The sequence below is a fragment of the Lampetra fluviatilis genome, chromosome 32, assembly GCF_964198595.1.
Source record: "Lampetra fluviatilis chromosome 32, kcLamFluv1.1, whole genome shotgun sequence".
NCBI lineage: Eukaryota > Metazoa > Chordata > Hyperoartia > Petromyzontiformes > Petromyzontidae > Lampetra > Lampetra fluviatilis.
In genome coordinates, this window is record NC_136306.1 from 7,539,976 (window position 1) to 7,565,045 (window position 25,070).

The window sequence follows — 25,070 nt, forward strand, 5'->3', positions numbered from 1 at the left end:
AAGGTATTTTATATCGTTCTAATGTACCATGTGGATTACAATGTTATCGTAGTTATTTTACATTAGCATATTCATACATGATGATTCACCAATCACTCTCGTGTACGACATAATTTCACACACACACACACATTTGTAAATCACCTCACAAACCCCCAGGGGGTCCGAGCAACCCCCCCCCCCCCCCCCCCCATTGAGAACCATTGCCCTGTCCCATACAGATGTTGGAACAGATGAAGTCTACATTTGCTGTACCGAATTCTCCTGGCACGTCAGGGTATGATGCTACCTCTTCGACGCCGACTACAGGGAGTGTCACATTTGTCTGATCCACTAACCCCCGCTGAGTCCACAGTGCTGAATTGCAGGCGACGTGACGACGCGGTGGCTAGGAGATGTTAACTACCTCGCCTGGTATACAGGAGGTCGTAGATTCGATGCCGACCCCGACGCCTGCTGCTGTATATTTGGAGTTTGCGTGTCTCTCTCTCTCTCATCATGATCACGGTGGCTAGGATATGTTAACTACCTCGCCTAGTATGCAGGAGGTCGTAGATTCGATGCCGACCCTGACGCCTGCTGCTGTATATTTGGAGTTTGCGTGTCTCTCGCTCTCTCTCTCATCATGATCACGGTGGTTAGGATATGTTAACTACCTCGCCTGGTATGCAGGAGGTCGTAGGTTCGATGCTGACCCTGACGCCTGCTGTATATTTTGACATTGCGTGTCTCTCTCTCTCATCATGATCACGGTGGCTATGAGATGTTAACTACCTCGCCTGGCTTACAGGAGGTCGTAGGTTCGATGCCGACTCTGACGCCTGCCGTATATTTGGAGTTTGCGTGTCTCTCTGCCCGTGGTCGCGATGATTTTTCTCCGTGTCTGCTTTTTACTCCCACGTCTAGTTTCGTCGTGCATTCAGAGGCTCTGGCTGCTATACATTTCCAAACGATAAGCCGCTTCTCTGGATTACCATTTGTGACCAGGTCACTTCTGAAACAGCTATATATAGCCCAGTGGGCCTTACCCGGTAATATAAAATGTTAGTTATTGGTAAATGTGTTGAGGTTTTGGTTATTTGTCTAACGCACCGAGTCGTAAGAATCTTATTTGAGGAGAGTCCTGCAACGTCTTCGCTGTTGAAAGAGGTGGGGGGGGGGGGGATGTGATGATTCTGCGTGCGTATTTTGCCCACCGAGAGAAGTTTGCCAAAGCAAAACATTTTCAAGCGTCAACATTTTTGAACCACGATGGCCGGCCACACAACGGCCTTCCGACTCCTTCGAACGACATCCACGTCGAAGCGAAGCTCACTGTGGATATATAATAAAGGGCAAAGGACATCTGCGACAACTCATCTGGCTTCCAATGATACGTTGCTCCATCAAGACTCAGATCGATTGATTCACTTCGTGTAAGTGTCGGAAAAGAATCCGGGGGATTGATAGATTGTGTGTGTTTGGAGCGAAATTTTTGACCAAAAATATAAAAGTAAAAATCATCAACGAATGCGTGCAGAGTTATGTTATAATTAACGAACTCCCACAGTATTGAACCTTTAAACCACGTCACATATTTCTTCGGATTATAAACAAACGTTAAGCGGGTGGCGTATTATGCTGTACAACGGGTTACTCTGCCACACTCGGAAACAAAGACAACGTCCCCCCATATATATAGCCTTTAACGGGCTGTTGGGGAAATTGCTGTATGTATGGTGTGTGTGTGTGCCCCTGTCAAAACCCTTTAGTCATCCTCGCAGCAGCTTTTGGCGAACCCATCGAACAAAGGCAGTCACCGCATCGCACACTTTCAGATGCGTTTCTGCGGCCGTCTGGAACGCTCTTCCTTCCGATATTAGGAAGCCACTGGAGCTGTCATCTAGACTGAAAACGACTTTCTTTATAACTGATTTTTGTTTAGTTTGTTGTCATTCTGCCGCACCTCCGATGAACACGATTTGCTACGTACGGTGTGAAAGAAATCCAACAAACATACATAGCTAAATGCTTGGTTATGGCTGTTCTTTGACCATACTACACCACGCTTGCGCCAGTGCGGATTGGTCAAGGCGGGGAGCAGAGCCAACGAAAGGACTGCACATTGCAGCAATGCATTTTGCTGCGCTGCCCCTCTGCTGCCCACAATGTAGCCCCCCCCCCCCCCCCCGCAGCCGCCTGCAACACCTTTGATGCATGTGTAGAGGTGTTACGGGAGGGCGAACAAACACACCAGGGGTGGTTATGCCCGCACGCGGAAGGATGCTTACATCCACGTCCGCACCGTTTGGCCTGGGGGGCTGTAACGGCGCTGTGATCCCCCACGGCCCCACCCCTCGGGGGCGGGGGGGGGAGTTGCTATATAAGGCGGTGAGCCGGTGGGCTCGGGGTTGAGTGTTTAGCTTAAACCAGCGAAGAAAGAAGACCGGCTAGATAGGCCCTGGGACTCCCCTGGATCGCTGTCCTTCTCAGGACCGACCAGGGCAAGCCAGTGGCGTGGCCCCGAGAGCCCAGAGCCGATGCTCTTGTAAGAGCCGGTCTGGGGACTCAGGGTGCCGTAGTCCCAGCTTGGCCAGAACTGGATCAGCTAGCCTCCCCGAGCTCTCGAGTGGAGGACCTGGGAGCAGGCTAGCCGGGCTAGTGCTAGTGGGGTCTCCCTGTTAGACGGGTGAAGGGGCCGATACCCCTTCGAGTGTTGTATACCTTGGCCTGTATTGAGTGAAACGGTTAATAAATAAGTGTGCCTCCGACTACGTCGTCCAAGTCTCATTGAACCTACTACACATGGTCGGCCATCCATGCGTCATCCACGCTCAACCCCCTGTTCAACCCAGGTGTACACGAACGTGTGTAAGTTGGTCAATGCACGGTCCGATTTCCCACTTGGTAAAACGACGATTACTATACGTTTATTTGACGCCATTGTACAAATCACATTACATGGAATGGCTTCAATCGACTAAACACGGCAAATTGGAACAGGGTGTTGAGTATGAATACACTTACTAAGTAGCATCACACGTGCACATCACCAATCTATGCCGACACCTCAGGCGCACCGACTCAAGCAGGAAAAAAAGAGCCACATAATTACGGAGGGACCAATAGGACTAACTGGTGGGAGAGAGAAGGGGCGTAGGCAAAGACAAAGACCCCCCCCCCCCTCCCTCGTATAGCCTCAACAAACTGTTGGGGCAAGTGCTGTGAGCGATGCACCTATGCAGGCCGGCACGGCGCACGAGGGAGGGGGGTGGGTGCCGGGTGGGGTGGGTGGCCAGCACCACGCGTGGCCTCCTTTGCCTCACGAGTGACGACGTTTCCACACTGCACCAGGTAACCCATTTGAGGCCGAGTAAACCTAGCGGAGGCCCAAGACCGGTTCAGATAATCGTCACTGGTGTTGGCCAACGTGAGCGGGAGGGGGGGGGGGTCGCCAGGTTCGTAGCGTAGCGCGTTAACCGCTACGCAACCACTCCAAAGATAAAGACCCCCCCCCCCGTAATGCCTGGGAAACCGCTGACATTGCCGTTCACCAAGGTAAGAGGGAGGGGGGGGTCACATAACACCTCGATCACTTGCTATCGTTACCAACAGGCCCTCCTTACAGTGAGGGAAAGCAGCGACTCGGTGCGTTAAAATTATTTTATTTAAAGAGAGGTGTTGTTTCCAGCACCAAAATATCCCCCCCCCTCTAGTACAAAGTTGCTCGCAAGTCACGGACAGATGTCGTGGTGGGTTGGTGGGTGCATGGGTGGGTGGATGGGTGGGTGGGTGGATGGATGGGTGGATGGATGGGTGGGCGTCGCGTGACCGTGCATAAACTGAAGTCGCGGGTCCGATCCGGGCCCGCGGGCTAAGCCAGGAGGTTGCCCACCGCCGCTGGGCGCACAGATTGTTGTCGCCGTACGCGTTTAAATAGATATTCCAATAAAATACCGTACGTATATACGGGGGGTGGCCCAAAGTACAGAACACGTACGGGTTATTATTATAATACTTATTTTAATATATCACACAGAGTTATTTAATTTATTTCATTAAATGTTCAAGCCGTCTTCCCCTTGCCATTAATGCACGCACGAATTATCTGTTGAAATTAATGTAGCACTTTGAAAATGTTTTCATGTCAGTATTAAGATAAATTAAATAGCCCTATGTGTGTCCTGTCTTTTGGGCCATCCTGTAAAACACAAGCGCACCAATCAAGCAAGCAGCGGGACAGCATAAATGTACACACACCACAAGAGGCATCGGCTGAACACGTATGTCGATTAGCTGCACAAAGACAGGCAGCTTTAAAAGCACTACATTTAATTGCTGATGAAAGAACTGAATTAGCTTCCCGAAGAAACCTCCGGCACGTGGAGCGGAACGTCGGACATCATGGCGGGCAGACCCTGAAGACCCCATCGGAGCGCTGTACAGCGCAACCGTGAACACACACACACTACCAAGTGGCTTTAAAAGCGATGCAACTTATGACCTGGGCACTAAATATTCAGTTAAGCAGGCTTACATTTATTTATACCACAGGACATACATACACACGCACGCGCAACGAAAAATAATATATAACTTTGGCATAAAATAATAAGTCGTAATTAAAGTACCGTAGTGGTGACGCACTGGTAATAATAGGCACGATACGAGTTTCTTCTATTGTAAGATATAAACAGAGTGTTGAGACTAAACAGTATTTCCTGCAGTTATACATCCTCTAAAGTCATAATGGAAAGTCCTGTCGTAATGCTAATTATTGCATTCGTATACTCTTGTTGTAAATAGATAATTTTAACTCAAGACTACTGTACTACTATAAAATAACCATACTTGCCATTTGTCTTATCCTCAATGTTCTACCCAGTTTGTAGTTTGTGCTGTCGGTGCGGTGCCATTTAACGAGGCGAACCGCCCATGCGGAGTTCCCACAGAGCAGTGGATCTCCCCCCCCCCTGCCCTGCCCCGTGAAGGAGACATCACAGAACTGCTTCTGAATTGCCTTCATCCACACTTTGTTCAAAACATGCCAGTCAAAGCAATACACACATATATTTTTAATCTCAGAGCTGCAACATTTCGGTAATTGAAGTTGGGGGGGGAACCCCATTAATTTGGTGTTTTTTTGTTGTGTATGCAGTCATTCGGGGTGTCACGGGGGCCAGATGTTAACTACCTCGCCTGGTATCCAGGAGGTCGTGGGTTTAATTAGCCAATGAGCCAAGGCCATCACCTCGCTTACACTTAAGAACCCAGTTTAACAAAGTGGCCGAAACCTGGATTTCAAACCGGGTTCTCAGGAGTACCGGGCTCAACGCTGTGCCCTATTGGGCCATCTCCAACTCAAAAAAGGGCCATCCATTGAGTAGGTACGCAAACATCTGTCGAAACTTGACCCCTCACCTCACCTGCGTACGTTCGCTTGACGCACCCCCCCCCCCGAATCCTATAGAACGGCCGATATTTAATCCACGCAGAAACAATCAAGGATTAATAATATTAACGTGTTTAAGCAAACATAGTCCACTACCGGCTGCATTAAATAAAGTTTTGTACCTTGGCCACTTATTTTGCTGAGCTGCGTAATAGCTGCAGTCAGGGGTACGGTGGCATCCAAGTGACGCCTCTCCCAGTCCCACACCTCCCGGTAGTATTTGTCTGACAGCTAAAGAAACTCAACTGTAGCTCATTTGAAGGTCAATGTCCACACATTTTTTATCGAGGCTTCACCCCCCCCCCCCGTTTCCTATGCGTACGTACATTGTCAGTAGACCCCCCTATACGCAAGCGTACGCATTTGGGTTAACCCCCCTCCATGAGTACGTACTAAATGGATGGCCCCAAATGCCATGTAACATTTCTAATTTTGTGTAGGATGGAATAAAAAAAAATCCACCAAAAACATTACGGGAAAAAAAGTTAACAGAGTTTCGGTTGTTTAAATACAACTTGTACCACCGCAGACATGGACGTGACTCGATATTTTTGCCAAAGAGTTTAAAGTTTTCCGCTGCTCCCCGATCTGTCAGTCTCGTGTACTCGGAACAGAAGCCCCTTTTTTTGAAGGCGTGGAAAGTAAAAATCCCGCGCGACGCCGCCGGTGGCCAAAGCCAAAATAAATTCTGACCCTTGGCTTGATGCTCCTTTTCAATCCCACGCCCCAGGCTGGCATTTCAATGTGGTCATCGCGCAAATGCCAAAGGGCGTTGCATGAACCCTTACATGCCAGCCCTTGGCTAAAAGCAGGAACATCGCGGAGATAAAATAAGCAGTGGAGGGGGGGGGGGTACCTAATTAACAGCGTTTAAACTAAAAGTCTCATTAAAAATGTGCTATTGGCATTATAATGTATATGTACAGCCACACTCTCAGTGACGTCCCCCCCCCCTCCATAGCCAACCACCCCATCCTAACCACCACAACCACCACCACCACCAACCACACCCCACAACTCAATGTAGGGGTCTCGCTCACCTGTTCGTGGTCAACTGGCAGAGGGAAGGGGGATTTGTATATCCACTGCTGGATGAGGGCCTCCCCACAACAAGCAGGTAGTGTGAGTTATCTGACCATAATGCATCACGCTGGTCAGTAAGGGTTAGTGAAGCTGGGGAGGAGATATGTGGGAGCAGAGAAGTACAATACAGCAATTGGATTTTGCATCGTCCTGCATCGTGTCACACGACAAATCCATTTTCAGTTTGAAATTTTCCCATATAGTAGTGGTCTACCCTGTGTCAGAGAGTGGCCTCTGGAAAATGGCATCAGAGAACTACATCTGAGGTCCCTTCAATTGCCTCTTTTTCCACAATCGGTGGGCCTTCCCACAATGCCTTGCACAGCGATCGTCGCATGGCAGACAAGAGAGCGCAAATGTGGATCTCGTCAGCTGTGGAACCCACTGTAGGTTTCGCTGACTTGGAGAGACCATGAAAAAAGACGTGTTATATTATCACAATCAAGGTGCATAATTATCAATCACGTGAACTCCGGTCAACCTCGTACCGTACACGTAGCCAACCGTGCTTTCAGATGCCCTTCTGCGGCCGTCTGGAACGCTCTTCCTTCCGATATTAGGAAGCCACTGGAGCTATGCACATTGAAATCTTCTAGACTGAAAATTCATCTCTTTAGAACTGCGTTTAGTTTGTTGTACTTCCCCCGCACGTCCGATTAGCACAATTGGCTACGTACGGTGCAAAAGTTCAACATACAATCAGCCATGATCTATCCACTCGTTGATCTCGACCTCCGGCCACCAACGCTCCCCTCCGAACGACGGCGTCTTGCCCAGGATCCACTCCAATCTCCTAAACGGCCAAAAGGAGATTTGGCCCCTTGCGAGCTCGTTCCCCAAACGCGCGTTGTCCTCTTCCCGTGTCTCAGCGGAACTCGATCCATGCACCGCTGCACGCTTCGTTGCGCACTTCTCAGCCTTTGTTTCAGCTTCTACGAGAAAAAACTTTTTTGTGCTTTTTTCGTTTTGGTGACATTTCTTAATTTGTAAAAAAAAAAAGCTTGGTAGGATGGGTTTTATTTGCGTGGTATGTGTGTTGGGCTTCTTTCACGCTGTACTTAGGCAACCACTTATATGGGATTTGGTCCTTATATATAATTAACGTACAGCGTTGTGGGCTGCTGTTAGCATGAATGCTGCTATATAAAATGAATGTATTATTAATGTCTGTTTGTCTGATCCACGTTCTCGCAGATGATGTATGCTGATTAAATACGTTTTTCTTCAGGACCCCAAACTCAAACCACCTGTTATGATATACAAAGATAAAATATATACGATACCTTAATACACACACACACAATGTATGATATGCCGCAGTGGTGTTTAAAAAAGTTCAGCGATCGTGCTACTATTTGCTAAATGTTTACCATTTCACAGAATTATTCCTTATCACGTTTGTTCTGAAACGCATCACCCCCACAAACTAATTCAGCACTTCTTTGTTGGAAGTTTGAAACGCTTCGAAATCAGGGATTAATTTTAGCCGGGTCTGTGACGCAGAATATATTCTCCCGCGATTGGCACCACCACATCCACGACACCTCTCGCTTTGGCTGTGGCCATTCGCCACGTACCACCAACTCCAGTTCTACGGGCGACCCTAAAAATAAGTGATAAATTCATCCTTCTTTCGAACTGACATGGAAACTATATACTGTGTATATATGTAAAAAAAAATCCGCGCATTACGCAGCGAGTGGCAACCGGGGGTGATTTGTGACTCCTGTTGGAGACAGCGGTGAACGTTTCCTAGCTGCCTCGAAAATACAAACCGCGATCCCAGCTGCAAAATTATTAATTGACCTTGCAAGGCCACGCGCGGCGCAGACATGAAGCGTGACCTTTGGAATCTCGCCATCACTCGCAGGACTTGACACCTGGTGAAGGGCAGTGGGGGTAACGAACGAAGGAGACTTCGATTCCTCAGCGCTCGCGTGTTCTTCCCCTCTTAGCAACCACGGACAAACGAGTGGCACGGTAACACAGAAACAAACTTAAGTGTGTGCGCTGCCTGCTGCTGCGTGCATCTCTGCCAACGGCACTAGTCCGCTTGGTGACGAGATATTAACTCCCCGGCCTGGTATGCAGGAGGTCGCGGGTTCGATCCCGACCTTGACGCCTGTTGTATATTTAGAGTTTGCATGTTCTATCTCCCAGCAGTCGTGTAATTTTTTCTCCGGGTCTTCCGGTTTTTCCCTCCACATTTAGAAACATGCATTTAGAGTATTTGACTACGATAAATTTACATGTGATGAGCCACTTCGTTGAGCTATCATTTGTGGCCAGATCGCTTCTGAAAAATAGCTACTCAGTGGGCCCTACCTGGTAATTACAAAATAGTTTGTAGAGTGCCAGAGATAATTTGATGTCGTAGGCCTATGCTTGCAATGACGTATCTTAGGAGATGCTCATCATTATCATCAGCCAGGATCTATCCACTGCTGAACGAAGGCTTCCACGAGCCGTCACAATCTCTCCCCGGGCTGGAGATGCAACAACTCATTCAGCTGCTAGCACACGAGTCCATTTACAGGATGTCCAAAACAATTGCAGTGGTTATGCATTCTTACTTGAGGGGACCTGTTTCCTTTTAGACATCGTCACCGGGTATCGAATCAAAAGTTTCCAAACAACAAAGACGTCTATGATGTACTTTGAGATTCCCACAATAGCAAAAAGTTGGTGAACAGTGGTCATTCCCATCGCACTCGTCACACTTTTAGTCCCGTTTATCCGGCCAAACGTATCGGATGAAGGCTCGGTAATGGGAAAAAGAAAAAAAATGCGGCCTTAGATAATTTCTCCACGGTTTTCCGGGCAACAGACCAGACAAGCTAAAACCAAAACAGCACAATCTGAAACGCTTGCCGTGGTACCAACCATCCCTTCCTCCTCAACCACCATCACCGCCACCCGCCCACACAAGTCCCGCACGCACGCACATGTGCCCCCCCCCACCCCCGCTCTCTCAGAAGTCCTCAGAAGTGATGAAGGCGTAGATCTTGGCGAGGAACGTCGTGAACGTGCCCTGGCGGAAGAGCCGCATCTCCACGTTGAGCAGCAGGTCCCGGGGGCTGTCGGGCGCGCGCTGCATGTACACGACGCCCGTGTACGCGTTCATCTTGCGCGTGGCGAACAGCCCCTCGTGGTTGCCCGCCGTGAGGCCTAGCGTGATGGTGTCGCCCGCGTATGCGGGCGACGGGCCGATGCGGAAGATGTTGGCGGGCAGCGGCACGGTGCGTGGGAAGCTCAGCTGGTAGTAGGTGATGCGAACGGGCGAGCTGGCGCAGTCCTGCGGGTCGGCGCACGACATTCGTTCACAGCGACTGGCAGAGAGACACGGAAGAGACACGGGAGAGACAGACAGTCATAGACGGGGGCGAGGGAGTGATATCACCGAGAGCAGTGGATGGTGAAGTTTGGCTGAATAACCCCTCCCCCCTCCCTCCACCCATGTCCAACGTAGTGTATGGAGGCCTTCATCCAGCAGTGGATTGACTCGGAGGAGAATTATGTCGGAGACAGCAGTGTTGGTGGCAGGAGGAGAGTGAAGTATGGTCATTCAACCAACATGAGGCCTTCATGCAGCAGTGGATTTACAAACAGCTGTAAATTATTACTTGTTCCATCATCTATCTTATGATTATGAACAATTAAGCCTATGACTAAATAAACCCGGAATGTACCCCATTCTCTATAAATCTCGGACACTAAGGAGGGATGAACCTGGATAACGCTTGCATTGGGCAACCGCCATGCATAACAGGTGCTATAGACTTTGGGGCTACAGTGGGCAGCAGAGGGCAGGGCAACAAAATCCATTATTATCCTGTGCTTCCATGCCCCCACATCTTTGCTATCACAACTTCACCAACCCCGCGCTGACCGGCGTGGTGAAATGTGGTTTAAATAACCCTCCCTGCCTGCGCGGCACAGGGCAGGAAGTCCTCATCCGCCAATGGATTGACAAGATCCCGTATGCACGCGCACGCAGGTGCAAGCGAAAGGTCAACAAACAAACAAAAAATGACTCCGCACACCCGCCTTAAGCGGACACAAGCGGAATACGAGGTCTGTGCCGACGGGCGGTGGCAAATGTCACGCCGGTAACGTCGGGCGGACGTCGGATCGCCTACTTCTCTGCCGAGCGACGGTAGTTGGACGGACACTGGTAGGAGAGGCAGCGGAATCCGCCCTGCATGTTGAAGCAGTTCTCAGACGACGAGCAGTTGTGAGTGCCGGTGCCGCACTCGTCCAGGTCTGCACGCGCACAAAGAAAAGAGTGGCGGTGCAGCGGTTATAGCGCGTTGTGCTACGAATCCGGCGACCCGAGTTCGATTCCCGCTTGTGGCGCTCAATACCAGTGACGATTATCTGAGCCGGTCCTGGGCCTCCTCTAGGTTGACTCGGCCTCAAATGAATACCTGCTGCGGTGTGTAAACATCGTCATTGGTGAGACAAAGACGGCTGGAGGCACGGTGCTGGCCACCCACTCCCCCTCGTGTGCCACAGTTCATAGGTGCTACTCGCAAAAGTGTTTGTCCCAAAAGTCTGTTAAAGGCTATACGAGGGATATTTGTCTTGCGTGTGTGCGTGTGTGCGTGCGTGCGTGCATGTGTGCGTGTGTGTGCGTGCGTGTGTGTGCGTGTGTGTGCGTGCTCACCCAGGCAGGAGCGCCCGTTGGGCGACATGGTGTAGCCGTACGCGGGGCAGTAGCACTCGAAGCTGCCCGGCACATTGGCACAGCGGTACGCGCAGAGCCCGCCATTACTCCCGGGCAGCGAGCACTCGTCAACGTCTGCGGGACACAGGCACGTGCACGCACGCACAGGACGGTACACGCACGCACAACAATTGTGTAATGACAGCGTGTACATACACGGTGTATGTTTCTGAGAGCATTCACATGCCCGCACGTGCTACTGCTACTCCCTGCACCCGCCCCCCAGCTATGAACAGACTGACGCCAAACCACTATAACTACCCCTATCACTACCCATAACCCTACCCCAAACCCCTATCACTACCCTTACCACAACCCCTCTTCAACTACACCCACCCGTCCTCCTAACTACACACAAACACTTTTAATAACTCTCCTCTTGATTGCAACCGCTGTCATCTTACATACAATTTTGTCGTAAAGCGCGTCGGATTATGGCGCTATTTCAACTCAACTAAATTATTTTTTATTTTACCAGGTAAGGCCCACTGAGCTATATAACTCTTTTTAGAAGCGACCTGACCAATGAAGTGGCTTATCATGTGGAAATGTATGGCAGCCAGATACTCTAAACACGTGTTCATTCTAAACGTGGAGGGAAAAACTGGAGGACCCGGAGAAAAATCTACGCGACCACGGAGATAACATGCAAATATACAGGCGTCGAAGTCAGGGTCAAACCCAGGACCTGGTACATACCAGACGAGGTAGTTAACATCTCGCCAGCGTGGCACCACAACTTTACCAAAATGTTGCATAACTGCCACCTAACAAGAAAAATCCATGTGACCATGGGTATACAGACACGCAAACTCGAAACATAAAGCAGACGTCAGGGTCTGGACCGAACCCACAACCTCCTGAATTCCAGGCGAGGTAGTTAACATCTCTCCATCCTGGCATCAATCAGGGCAGGCAGCAGCGCCGCGATTTCCCGTGACGAGCGGCTCATGCACGTCGTCGCACCGTACACGATGGGACCGCACGTCGCCCTCCCATGGGGGGGTCAGGGGGCCAGCGGGCCGGGTGGGCCAGCGCTGACCTTCGCAGGTGACCCCATCGACCTCGCTGGGCTGAAAGCCGCGGCGGCAGTAGCACTGGTAGGAGCCGATGACGTTGGCGCACTCCTGGCTGCAGGGACTCGACTCGCACTCGTTTGTGTCTGCGAGCGAGAGCGGCAGAATCGCGACGACGGCAGCGACATCGAGGACAGAGTTAAAGTTTCAAGGTTTTTTCTGTTCGTGGCCAAGTGAGAGAGGTCGAAAGGAACGGGGTGAAAGTCTCATTCACAAGAGTGACCCCACCCCCCCCCCCCGGGGACGGTCGCAACGTTGACGAAAGGAAAACAAGGAAAGAGATATGAGGACGTAAAACACAAACTGCATCACACGAGGAATAGAAGGGCCAGTGATGCCCCAATTTACGTCTCCCCCTTTAAGGTCGTTCTGCGAATACGCGGTCACTTTATAATTAGCCGTGACCGAGAATCGAACATGGCTAGCTGGTTTCGCAGCAAATTGCGCTTACCTCAATACCATCGCTCCCCAAAATGAACACACACACAAATCCCTCATATAGACTTAACAGACTGTTTGGGTAAGTGCTGTTAGCGAGCACCTATGAAGGCCGGCATGGCACACGAGAGGGTGGTTGGCTAGCAACACGCCCAGCCGCAATTGTCTCCCTAGTGGCGATGTTTACACACCGCACCGGGTGGTCATTTGAGGCTGAATCAACCTAGGGGAGGGAGGCCCAGGACCGGTTCATATAATCGTTATCGGTGTTAGCTGTGAGCGGGAATCTAACTCAGGCCGCCAGGTTCGTAACACAGTGCACTAACCGCTACGCTACTGCTCCCCTCACACACAAACGCACACACACACACACAGACCCACACACGCATGCACGCACACACACACGTGTATAGAGGCGTGTCACAGTATCATCTCTGCGTGTGGCCGTGTCTCCCGGCAGTGGGAATCTCTCTCTCTCTCTCACCTTCGCAGGTCTTGCCGTCGGTGCCCAGCTGGAACCCCCTGCTGCAGCTGCAGTGGTAGGAGCCCGGCACATTCTCGCACGTGTGGCTGCATAGCCGCCCTGGGTACTGCCTGCACTCGTTGATGTCTGCGCAGAGACGAGACGGGGCGGAGGAGGAGAGGCAGAGGAGAGACCTCGTCGATCACCACGACTCTACGGATGGACTGACCCTCACGTGTGAGAATAATCGTTGTCTCCCAGGAAAGGTCAAATTAATAAGCTATTCAACTATAAACGAATTTTTATTTTACCAGGTAAGGCCCACTGAGCAATGTCGCTATTTTTGAGAAACGACCTGGCCACAAATGTTAGCTCAACGAAGCGGCTTATCACGTGGAAATTTAAAGCAGCCAAATGCTTCAAACGCACGTTTCTAAATGTGGAGGGAAAAGCCGGAGGAGAAAAATCCACGCGCCACAGGGAGAGAGACATGCAAACTCCAAATCTACAGCAGCAGACGTCAAGGTTGAGGTCGAACCCACGACCTCCTGCATACCATGCGAGATAGTTAACATCTCGCCAAAGCCGTATGTTAATAATGGGGAGTGCGGGGGAGGGGGGGAAGACAGGGGAGGGTGGAGGGGGACCTACCTCCCATATTAATAAGGGGGTCCCACCACATAGGCGGCTGCTGCAGCTGCGTGGACACGGGCGGCGCGACGTAAATAACCTGCTCCGTCGTCTCGACCTTCCCCGCGCCAGGTAAAGGTGCCCCACCCGATGTGGAATATCACAGCGATGGCGAGGAGCGCAACACGTACCCACGCAGGTGCGTCCCAGAGTGTCGTAGTAGTAGCCGCTGGCGCAGTTGCAGCGGTAGCTGCCCGGAGTGTTTTGGCACTGCTGGCCATCGCCACACTGGTGCGCACCCGTTTGGCACTCGTCCACGTCTGTTACGCACGCGCACACAACGACAAACATCCCCTGTGACAAAGATCCCCCGTATAGTCTTAACAGACTGTTGGGGGCAAGTGTCGTTAGCGAGCAGCAATCTATGAAGGCCGCCACGGCACATGGCGGGGGGGGGGGGGGGTGACCAGCACCAAACTTGGCCGCCTTTGTCTCCCAAATGGCGATGTTTTTACACACCGCACCAGGTTCTTATTTGAGGCTAAGTCGACCGAGGGGAGCTCGAGTTTCAAATGTATTTTTTTTTAACCAGGTGAGAACTCAGAGACCAGGAGAGAGTTTCATTTGCAAGAGTGAGTGCCCCGGGTCACCACAAATGTACAAAAGCAAGACAAACAATTAACATACACAGCACTGAAAGCAAATAGAAATCGGCGCAAAAGCAAATAGAAATCAGCGCAAAAACAACTGCGCAATAGGAGAAATCGGAAATATTGCATGTAAAAACATGAAGCAATGTTGAATTATTAGTTGTGTGTAGCCGTCATGAGTAAACTCGGGCCAGATTACCACTCCACACAATGCGCGTTCAATCCAGATGAAGCGTGCAGAGCTGAATGGAGTTCAAAAGAACTCGCAAACAAACACTTTGTCAAAGACTCCACGCAGAAGACCCCTGGGTGTTGATCTTAAACGAAGCTCATGGTCCACCCTGAACCGCATCTGCACAAACCATGGCAGATACTGATACCCAATGCACAAATGTCAACATACAAACTCTGCAGTGTGCGACTGGTCAACCAGAACAGACCGTGCAACGTATAACGACGCAATGCCCGACCCACAAATACGAAAGAGACATCGCGGCGATGCACTCCGCTGCTCCTGACGCAGTTATTCTGGCTTGACCAGCTGAATGTGATATCGTAGTCAATGCTCTGCATCTACATCAGCAGCCGAACAAAAGAAGATCTTTCCGCACCGGATCACGCCGACCGGTGTACTCACCGACACAGCGGCCTCCGTCAGGGCTGGCGTGGTACCCTCGCCCGCAGTTGATGATGTGCCTCTGGCAGGTGAAGGACCCCACGGTGTTGATGCAATTATAGCCCAGCTGGCAGATGTCCAACTGCGTCGTGCACTCGTTGATGTCTGCCGGGAGTGAAAGGTCGTTAAAAAAACTTTAACTAATAAAGAATGTTTTTACCTAACAAAAAATTCTAGATAAAGATCCCCCGTGTAGCCTTTACTGGACTATTGAGCCAAGTGCTGTTAGCAACACGGTCTGGGATTGCTCTAATGGTCGTGGAAATGCAGAGCTTTCACTTGTTTGAGATGGCCGAGTTGCGCAGAGATCACCGCTGAAATCCTGGGTTTGAATCCAGGCAGCTGCCTGCGATTGAATCGGGTTCACAGGTGCAGTGAGTTGATGGTCTCAGCTCAGTCGCCAATGAGTGTACGAAAAAAAGCCCTCACGTGAAATTTGGTTCCGCACATGAATTGCATCCATTCCAGCTTTGAAGAATTAAACATCGGTTTGACTGTCAAACAAAAAACACATTACTCTGTGGCACAGAGGGTGGGAAAGTTGTTCCCTCGACTTTGTCGACTAGAGGTCACTTAAATGGATCTCAGAGGTAGCTCTGCAGTATCCGCTTCCGTGGGCCGTTCCTCCAACACACGAGACCTGCGCTGCTTTGCGCGCTTATACCGTAAGTCAATTGCAATTGACTTTATATGTATGCTGAACTTCTTTTGCACCGTACGTAGCCAACTGTGCTGATCAGATGTGCAGAGAGTGGGGTGGGGGGCGAGGAGGGCTAGTGGGGTGTGGGAAGGGGGGCGTCGCGTCTCACCGATGCAGCTGCCCAGCGCATCCTGCAGGAAGCCGGCGCCGCACTGCTCGCGCGGGCGGCAGCGGAACGAGCCCAGCGTGTTCTGGCACTTCAGCTCCTCGCCGCAGTTGTGCGTGCCCGTCTCGCACTCATCAATGTCTGCAGGCGCCCGCGCGTAACGACAACGAGGGCAATGACGACGATCGTGACGACGATCGTGACGACGATCGTGACGACGGTCGTGACGACGGTCGCGACGACGGTCGCGGCGACGGTCGCGACGACGGTCGCGACGACGGTCGCGACGACGGTCGCGACGACGGTCGCGGCGACGGTCGCGGCGACGGTCGCGACGACGGTCGCGACGACGGTCGCGACGACGGTCGTGACGACCGTCGTGACGACCGTCGTGACGACCGTCGTGACAATAATCGTGACGACGATCGTGATGACGATCGTGACGACGATCGTGACGACGATCGTGACGACGGTCGTGACGACGATCGTGACGACGCGCGGCAATGGCACAGCCCTGCAATTACTTTGCTCGCGCCACTGCTAGCGGAAGGGGCCTCCACCAAAGGAGGCTGTAGAGAGCCCCTCCAGAGGGTAATTGGCTTGGAAGATCAGAATCAGAGTCTTTGTTTACACTGGAGGAATCCGATGAGCTTTGAAGCTCTTTTCACAGATGTCCACTAGGGGCGAGTTATATGTATGTATATTGAACTTTTGTAGCGCCATACGTAGCCAACCGTGTTAATCAGAGGTGCGATTAACACGGTTAGCTACGTGTCAGCCTACACTTGACCCCACTGCAGGTGACTTGACGATAGACTAACTGTGGTGTATCCGTTTAAAATGCTGGGTGGGGAGAGACGGAGCTGGGATTTAAGAATCATGCACCATCGTTTCAACTGCCATGCCAGGAGAGGAAACGAACCGGCGACCTCTGGATTGCAAGTTCAGTGCGCTGCTGCTCACCGTTACACCACGAGGGCATCTAAGACTAATACTAATCATAACAACGATTTATAATTATAATCTACCAGAATTGTGTAAAGATTTTTTTTTTTAATCTATGACATACGGATCAGAAACATGGACACTGACAAAGAAAACGGAATTTAAAGCGGATAGGTGTACAAAAAAGCACGGAGGGATGCACATTTGAAACTACACCGAGGCCGGAAGAGGAACACATGGATTTGAAAACATAAGCAAGTCGGAGACATCACGATGACTGTCAAGAAACATCAGCGGGTTTGGGCATGACGCGTCCCTGGAAGGGACGACAACGACGACCGGTGGTCGAGACTAACGACGGAGTGGGAACGCGGTTCGAGAGGTCGTCGTCCGCGGAGATGGATCGAAGCTCGTGCTTGAGCTGCCCCACTGGCATTCGAAGGCCCGTTCACACCAATCTCCAGGTAGACCGATGTGCAATCTGACAGTTGCGTCGAACCAATGACAATGGTGACAACAACGACGACGACAATGATGACAACGATGCCTGGAGAACACCCCCACACGCACAAGGGGACATCAGCGGACGTCGTCGGTGGCAGCTGCCTGTGTGGAGGGTGGGGGGGGTAGGGGAGGTAACTTGCCCTGGCAGTGGTTGAGCTCGGTGAGCTCGTAGCCCGTGCCGCAGCTGATCTCGCGCTGGCAGCGGAAAGAGCCGACCGTGTTGATGCAGCGCTGTCCCTCCTGGCAGTGGTGCTCGTCCGTCAGGCACTCGTTCACGTCTGGGCTCCGCCCGTCCGAGAGGGGGGGGGGATGGAACGGAAATTATTTCAACCTCGCAGCAAAATCCATTTGCATTCCGCGCTTCTGATAATCTATGAAGCTCTTTTTCACATCAGTCAAGGGTCAAACCCGTTGGAGGTGGCAAACCTAACAGGCGCCCATCCACCAATAGACTGGCCATCGTGTTATACGTTTAATATTTATATGTTTGTATTACATTCCCTGATAAACCTGGCGAGTGTTTGCATGGGTGACCACCAGCAAAAACAGCATGTGGGGCTATCTATGGTGCAGACAGCACAGGGCAGTGCGAAACAAAACCCTGTGCTGTACGGGGTCTGTGCGAGTTGCACGTATGTTGAACTTGTTTTGCACCGTACGTAGCCGACCGTGCTAATCGGAGGTGTGGGGAATCGGAGGTGCACCCAGCAACAGAGCCACACATCTGCCCAACGATTAAATGGGATAAATCTTGATTGCCATGAGTGCTGTATCGCTGTGATGATGCCTCCCTTCTTATATATATATCTCGGTGAGAAGTTGCTGAAGGCGGGAAGCGTAGACGCGGGGGGCACAAAAGTACTGCAACGCTGTGATGCGCGCAAGCCGCCCACCTTCACAGGTCACTGCGTCGCTCCGGAGCCGGTAGCCGATGTGACACGCGCACTGCACCCCCGTGCCGGCTTCAACGCACTTGTGGGCACACGTTTTTCCCAACGCTGAAAGAAAGAGAGAGAGACATTCACCAGCATCATTGTCAGTAACGGTCTATGCACTGCTGGATGAAGGCCTCCCTGATTCGTCGTTATCTCTTGACAATCTTCGTGACGGATTCAATCCTGATATTAAAACACAAGTTAACTCGTTCCACGCTGCATGCGCCTGATGATTGTTGAAGACATCCCAACGTGACGCACTGAGCAATTAGCGCCGTCTGCGTTAATAGAGCTGATTCATGTGAAGATCTCAGTGTGCGTGTGTGCGAGTGTGCGCAGGGGTTAGCGCGCTGCACTATCAACCCGGCGACACGAGTTCGATTCCCGCTCACGGCTACCAACACCAGTGATGATTATCTGAACAGGTTCCTGGGTCTACCCTAGGTCGACTCGGCCTCAAATTAGAACCTCGAGTTGTGTGTCAACATCGCCACTAGGGAGACAAAGGCGGGCAGGCGTGGTGCTGGCCACCCACCCACTAGTGTGCCGTGCCAGGCTTCATAGGTGTTCACTAACAGCACTTGCCCCAACATTCTGTTATGGCTATACAGAGGATCGTTGATCTTTGTCCTCGTATGCGCACGTGTTTAATGTGATGCAGAGAGCGTTAGCCGTTGTATTTTCGTGTCAACGTCTAAGTTTCGGATCCATATATCATCGCAGGGAATGTGCACTCATTAAACCCTTTCATCGTCGAGGCACGCCGGTATACGTTGCTTTTTCACTTGAGCGATGTTTTTTAAAGTCCGTCTTACTCACAATATTGACAATTCAATCTCACGTTGGACAGCCCCGAGGACACACAGCAGCCTGGGTACGCGGCGACGAGATTCGTGGTTTTAACTTTCGTGTTGTGGCTTCGAGTAATGATGATGGGAAAACATCTATGAAAGTCTGGGGTGGGGGGGGGTGCTCGCACGCACCGCGACACTTGTCCACTTGCTGTTGGCTGGCCGGCACGTCGGGGTCATCCCTCCATTCGTTCTGCTTCTGGAACTGATCTCCTCCTTAACAAAAAAAACACAAATGCTCTCATAATCAGGGCACCCCCAATTAGGTACAGTTGGCTACGTACGGTGCAAAAGAAGTTCAACATACGGACGTAAAACGACACCAGGACAGGGTGACACCACAGCAGCCAACAAAGGCAAAGATAACCACCCCCACCCCCCTGTATAGCCATCGCAGGCTGTTGGGGAAGGTGGTGTTAGTGAGCACCTATGGAGGCCGAAACAGCACACGAGGGATTGCGTAGCCAGCACCATGCCTGGCCGCCTTTGTCTCCCCAGTGGCAATGTTTTACACACCTGCAACAGGTACTCGTTTTGAAGCTGAGTCGACCTAAGGGAGGCCCAGGACCGGTTCAAATAACCGTCACTGGCATTGACCATGAGCAGGAATCGAACTCGTGTCGCCGGGTTCATAATGCAGCGCGCCAACCACTACACTACTGCTCCCTTAGCAGACAACAGGACCACACCACAGACAACCCCAACTTCACAATCAAAATAATAATAAATGCAAATTCTCATCTGTGATTGTTGCGAGTCGGAGTTGATTATGGTGTCGATTGGGAGGTGCGATTCCTGTGCGTTAGAATAGATGCCAAGTGCGACTGAAGATTTGTAAACCCATCATGAGTACGGATTTGCGTGCGGTCGTCAATTTCCTGACAGGGTCTTGCGAGACATGGACCTCAGCTCACACCAATCACGAGACTTTATAAAGAAGATAAATCAATAGATGTTGAACTTCTTTCGCGCTGGACGTAGTCACCCACGCTAATCGGAGGTTCGGGGAAAGAACAACAAGCTAAACACATAAAGCAGTTCTAAAGAAATGAGTTTTCAATCGAGAATGAGTTTTCAATCTATACACACACACATGCGACGCAAACTAAACAATGGTTGCACAATTCGGCAAGTCGCCACCAAATCGTGGAAAACAATCACACAACGGTCGGCACCCGACACTCAGATCTCTGAAGTTAACCGTTTCCAGTTCTGAGATTCGATGCGATTCAGTTCGGAATCGGAATAACTGATGACGTACAGTGTATGCCATCGGAACGGGTTCAGCAAGTTTGAGGCAATGGTCCTGTTTCATATAGCACATTGTGAATGAATCGGAATCAGAATATTTATCTATACTGGAGGAATCCGATGAGCTATGAAGCTCTTTGTCACAGATGTTCAGTAGGGGCGGCTAAGAACCACTACAAATAACTCAAACACATTCAAATAAAACTAAACCATTCCCATCCTACCAGGATGAAGCAGCGCCATTGCCCAAAACGTTGCCTATTATATATATTTTCATTTAAAGCTACAGTGTTCATATTCTTGGTTCTTTTGGTAAAGTCACGTAGAAGGGAAATAATAAAATAATAAAAATAAAACATAATAAAATAAAATTCTCACGACGAAAGAACCAAGAATATGAATCCCTGCAGTCACGAAAACTTTAAATCGAAAAAGCCACAGTGTTATTGCCGAATGTGTTGAGTTTATTTTCGTTGTAAGTGTGAATTGCGAGATTGCAATCGTAGAGCTGTTGGTCACGCACGTTCCGCCGTGCTGTTCTGTCCGCTGGCGCAGCAGGTGCGGTACACGAGGCTGCACAGCTGCCCCAGGCCCTGCAGATCTGTGCAGGCGAGGCCCTGGCTCTGGGTCTTCAAGCCCAGCAGGCAGCAGTCGCAGCACGGCTGTTTGTGTACAAAGAGGTGAGCACAAATACAACGATTCCCCCCGTATAGCCTTAACAAGCTGTTGAGGCAAGTGCTGTTATAGTGAACCTATGAAGACCGACATGGCACATGAGGGGGTGGGTGGCCAGCACCATGTCTGGCCGCCTTTATCTCCCCAGTGGCGATGTTTTTACACACCGCTCCAGCTACTCATTTGAGGCTGAGTCGACCCCAAGGAAGGCTCAAGACCGGTTCGGATAATCGTCACCGGTGTTGGCCGTCAGCGGGAATCGAGCCCGGGTCGCCAGGTCTGTAGTGCAGCACGCTAACCGCTACACTACCGCTCCCCACACAGAGAGTTGCACACACACACACGCGCACCAAACAAAACCAACCGCAAATCAAGTTGTCAACTGCACAATCGTTATCGCCACTGTGCCAAAGAAATTGTCACGGCGGACTCAAGTAAAGGCTTTCATAGATACTGTCTGAGCAACAAAGCGTTGTTCAGTTTAACACGGAGTAGGCTTTCGCGACCAATATTATCCATGACAGAGGTTTTTTTTGGGTTAGATCGCGTAAATATAAATGTGTCGTTAAACCCACCACCACCCAACACAGCCAATTAGTAAGGTTTGTTACTAGTTCAGCACACCGGTGTGTTGGAGAGTAAACCCACAACAATTACAATTCTATTACCGCGACGTTTCCCCGGTAATTACAAAGCGTGCAATTGGGTAAAGTGTCCGTTACTCCAACCTCTTCCACGTCTGGCCGGCGTGGAAAAAGTAGGCCAGGTAATCCCTCCTCGACAAGATGGGGGCTCTCTACAGCTCCCTCGAGTGGAGGCCCCTTCAGCCAGCAGTGGCACGAGCGAAGACATTGCAGGGCTGCACCTTTACCTCGTCTTTTACACGGGTGCCTCGTATATAATGTAACACAAACACTTTGTGGAACTGCCCTTTGACAGTCCAAATGAGTCACCAAAGTACACGCAAATTCTGACCTATAATCGGACTCGCAAGAAAAGATTTAAAAAGACATATTTTAAAAAAATACATAAAACCTGTCCGCCAACATTTCGGCTGACTTTCTGGAATCGGCGCAGTTTATCTCGATTCCATCAGTTGGCACAACAACAAAAAAAACTAAATAAAAGTCCATCGGCCAGAAACGAACAAAGCCCACACGTAGATTCGGTCTGGTACACGTCCAGTCCAACTCGCACGCAGCGAACCCCCCCACCACTCGAGTGGCCGATAAGGGACAACTCCAGTTGTAGCTGCAGAACAAAGTCACAATCTTCGTGGAGCCATCTCCGCCCTCTCTGCGCTTTCCTCAAGTCTGGCGCGTCACCTCATTCCATCCTCACTCTTTATTTCTGACACCACCACCACCACACGCTAGGTCATGGAGGGTTTAGAAGTAATTTCCTTAGTGTGTGTGTACCTGGTACATGGGGTGCGTATGAGTGTGTGTACCTCGTACATGGGGTGTATATGATTCATAATTAACGTTTTTGGGGTTAGATCGTGTAAGTATGAATGTGTGCGAGTGTGTATACCTGGTACATGGGTTGTGTGTGTACCTTGTACATGGGGTGTGTGTGTGTACTTGGTATATGTTCGGCCGGATAGAGGGGGCTAAACGGGCGCTGCACGGGCTAGAGAAGAGATGGAGTGATGTGGTACAAGAGGACGTGGAGCTGAGTAGACTTGCCGATGACCGGTACCAGCGGTGTCAAGATCGGCCTCAGTGGAGGAGGCTCGTGAAAGATGCTACTGGGCAGTTGGAGGCAGTCGCTCTCCAACAATAACAGAGGGCAGAGGAGCGACGCTCACAACAACGAGCGGAGCGCCGGGTGGCTAAAGCACAGCAAGTTGGCACATTAGGGGGCACAGGTGGTGCGCATCAGCCAGTCATCTCAGTCAGTCGACCCGTGGCACCTGGGTCTGTCCCGTGACCTCTTGCCAGCGGGCGTTCGACACTTCACGTGGCCTCAAGGTGCACATGGCCTGGCACAAGCGTCGTGGTGACGTCACCGCCACTTAGTGGCGAATGGCGGTTGTTGTTGTTGGTATATGGGGTGCGAGTGTGTGTACCTGGTACATGCTTCCGGAGCAGCTGTCGATGTGAGATCCGCACCCCAACACCTGCCGTGCGGTCGTCATGCCGGCCTGGCACGAGGCATCCTCCAGCGAGGCTAGGCAGCATCGCTTCTGTGCCATCCTGAGCACACCAACCGCAGTGACAAAGATCCCACATAGAGCCTTGACAAGTAGAAAAAAATGGCTCTTCTTGTTAATTTGGTTGTCCAGTTCACCATCGAAGTCCAGTGTTTACCATGAAAGTCCAGTTTACCATTGGAGTCCAGTTTACCATGGCCCATGGGAATCCAGTTCACCATGAGCAGGATTTGGCAACCTGCGGCTCTTTAAGGGACCACCATCTCGTAATCACCACAGTGCCTTGCGGTTCGTAAAATAAAACATTTTTAACAGAATTCGTAATTTTTTTTATCTCCTTGATATTTTGCTTGACGACCCCTGACCCTGGATGAATAATTTGCATTATTAAAACTCGACACATTAGGATTCTACGCACGACAAAACCCCAGGGCTCAATTTCAGCCAGGTGTGTCTGGCTCAGCGACCCGAGACAATGTCTCCATACCTGGCACACACCACATCCACCTCCCCCCGCGAGGACAGCGCCTAACCCCCGGGTTTGCCAAGCGCGCCCGGAAAAACATTCAGAGACAAACGAAACACTCGGTAAAACCTACGAAGAGAAAATTCACACGGTAGTAACACATTCCTGCGGAGGGAGCTGGTAGGAACGTTGGGTTGCTCGGTCAATGGCCAGGGTCAACGGCGGCGTGGTGTATTCCGCAAATATGGCCGACTGTGAGGGTGGGCACAAGCCGGCGTGAGTAGGTTAAACGTTGAGTTTTATAAGGGCACCACGGGGTGACCAGCCCCTCCCCACCCAGCCCCACCCCTCCCACCCCCCACCCAGCCCCACCCCTCCGACCCCCCACCCAGCCCCACCCTCCCCACCCGGCCCCTCCCCACCCCACCCAGCCCCTCCTTCCCCACCCAGCCCCACCCAGCCCCTCCCCACCCCACCCAGCCCCTCCCTCCCCACCCAGCCCCTCCCTCCCCACCCAGCCCCTCCCTGCACGATGGACACAATAATCCCCTGTGGGCTGGTGTAACCAGGAGGTTCCTACCAGTATTAATGAAGAGGGGTGGGTAGGGGGGGGACCGGCCTCGCGGCCGTGATGGGGCAAAGCGCCGGTACCTGCACGCCTCCAAGTCGTTGGCGGGTCGCGGTAGGTCGGAGCACTGCTGGCGCTTGGCAGCCCAGCGCTGGCCGCTCGTGCAGCATTCCTGCAGCTGGTCCGCCCTAGGCAGCGCTGGGGACACCCGCCAACCGATATGCGCAGTGAGACACACAGACAGGACAGAGACCGGGGGGGGGGGGGGCGCGCGCTGCGATTTTAGATTCGTAAATTGCGATTGTGTGTGCGTGTGTGTGCATGTTTGGCTTCTTTTGTGCCGTACGTAGCCTATCTAGCGAACCAGAGGTGCGGGGGAAGGACAAGAAACTAAACACAAAAAGCAGTTCTCATGAAATTAGATTTCAATGGAGATGATTTAAAAGAGCATTGATCCAGTGGCTTCGGAATATCGGAAGGAAGAGCGCTCCAGACAGCCTCAGAAGCGCATCTGAAACCGAGCGATACAGAATAAACCGCGTGAGGATGGTTTATGGCCCTTGACAAGACCAGCAAGGTATTGTGGTTAATTAGTGAAAAGGTGTGCGCACGCGCGCTCAGCGAACATTCCCGTTCAGGTGTGCGCCGGCTCAACTCCGGCATCGCGCTGCAGAAATATAAAAGCCGGGGTTATTGTTGAACTCGAGCTCTCGTTTGCCTCCCCACATCTACTGGAAATGT

The 25,070-nt window shown here is 51.3% G+C and overlaps 1 protein-coding gene across 3 annotated transcripts in view; it reads right to left on the minus strand.

Moving 5' to 3' along the window:
* Positions 1-3,905: 3,905 nt before the first annotated feature.
* LOC144943695 (fibulin-1-like) overlaps positions 3,906-25,070 on the minus strand; it is a 40,241-nt gene continuing 19,076 nt past the window's right edge. For all 3 annotated transcript variants that reach the window (XM_078871436.1, XM_078871437.1, XM_078871438.1), the window contains 14 exons: positions 24,413-24,527; positions 23,212-23,338; positions 20,989-21,127; positions 19,347-19,430; positions 18,322-18,426; positions 17,569-17,706; positions 15,983-16,120; positions 15,135-15,278; positions 14,039-14,167; positions 13,239-13,364; positions 12,283-12,402; positions 11,181-11,315; positions 10,654-10,777; positions 3,906-9,843 (listed from right to left, as the gene is read on the minus strand). In XM_078871436.1, coding sequence (XP_078727562.1) covers positions 9,486-9,843; positions 10,654-10,777; positions 11,181-11,315; positions 12,283-12,402; positions 13,239-13,364; positions 14,039-14,167; positions 15,135-15,278; positions 15,983-16,120; positions 17,569-17,706; positions 18,322-18,426; positions 19,347-19,430; positions 20,989-21,127; positions 23,212-23,338; positions 24,413-24,527 — 1,982 coding nt within the window. In that variant the 3' untranslated portion in view covers positions 3,906-9,485. The remainder of the gene's footprint in view (positions 9,844-10,653; positions 10,778-11,180; positions 11,316-12,282; positions 12,403-13,238; positions 13,365-14,038; positions 14,168-15,134; positions 15,279-15,982; positions 16,121-17,568; positions 17,707-18,321; positions 18,427-19,346; positions 19,431-20,988; positions 21,128-23,211; positions 23,339-24,412; positions 24,528-25,070) is intronic.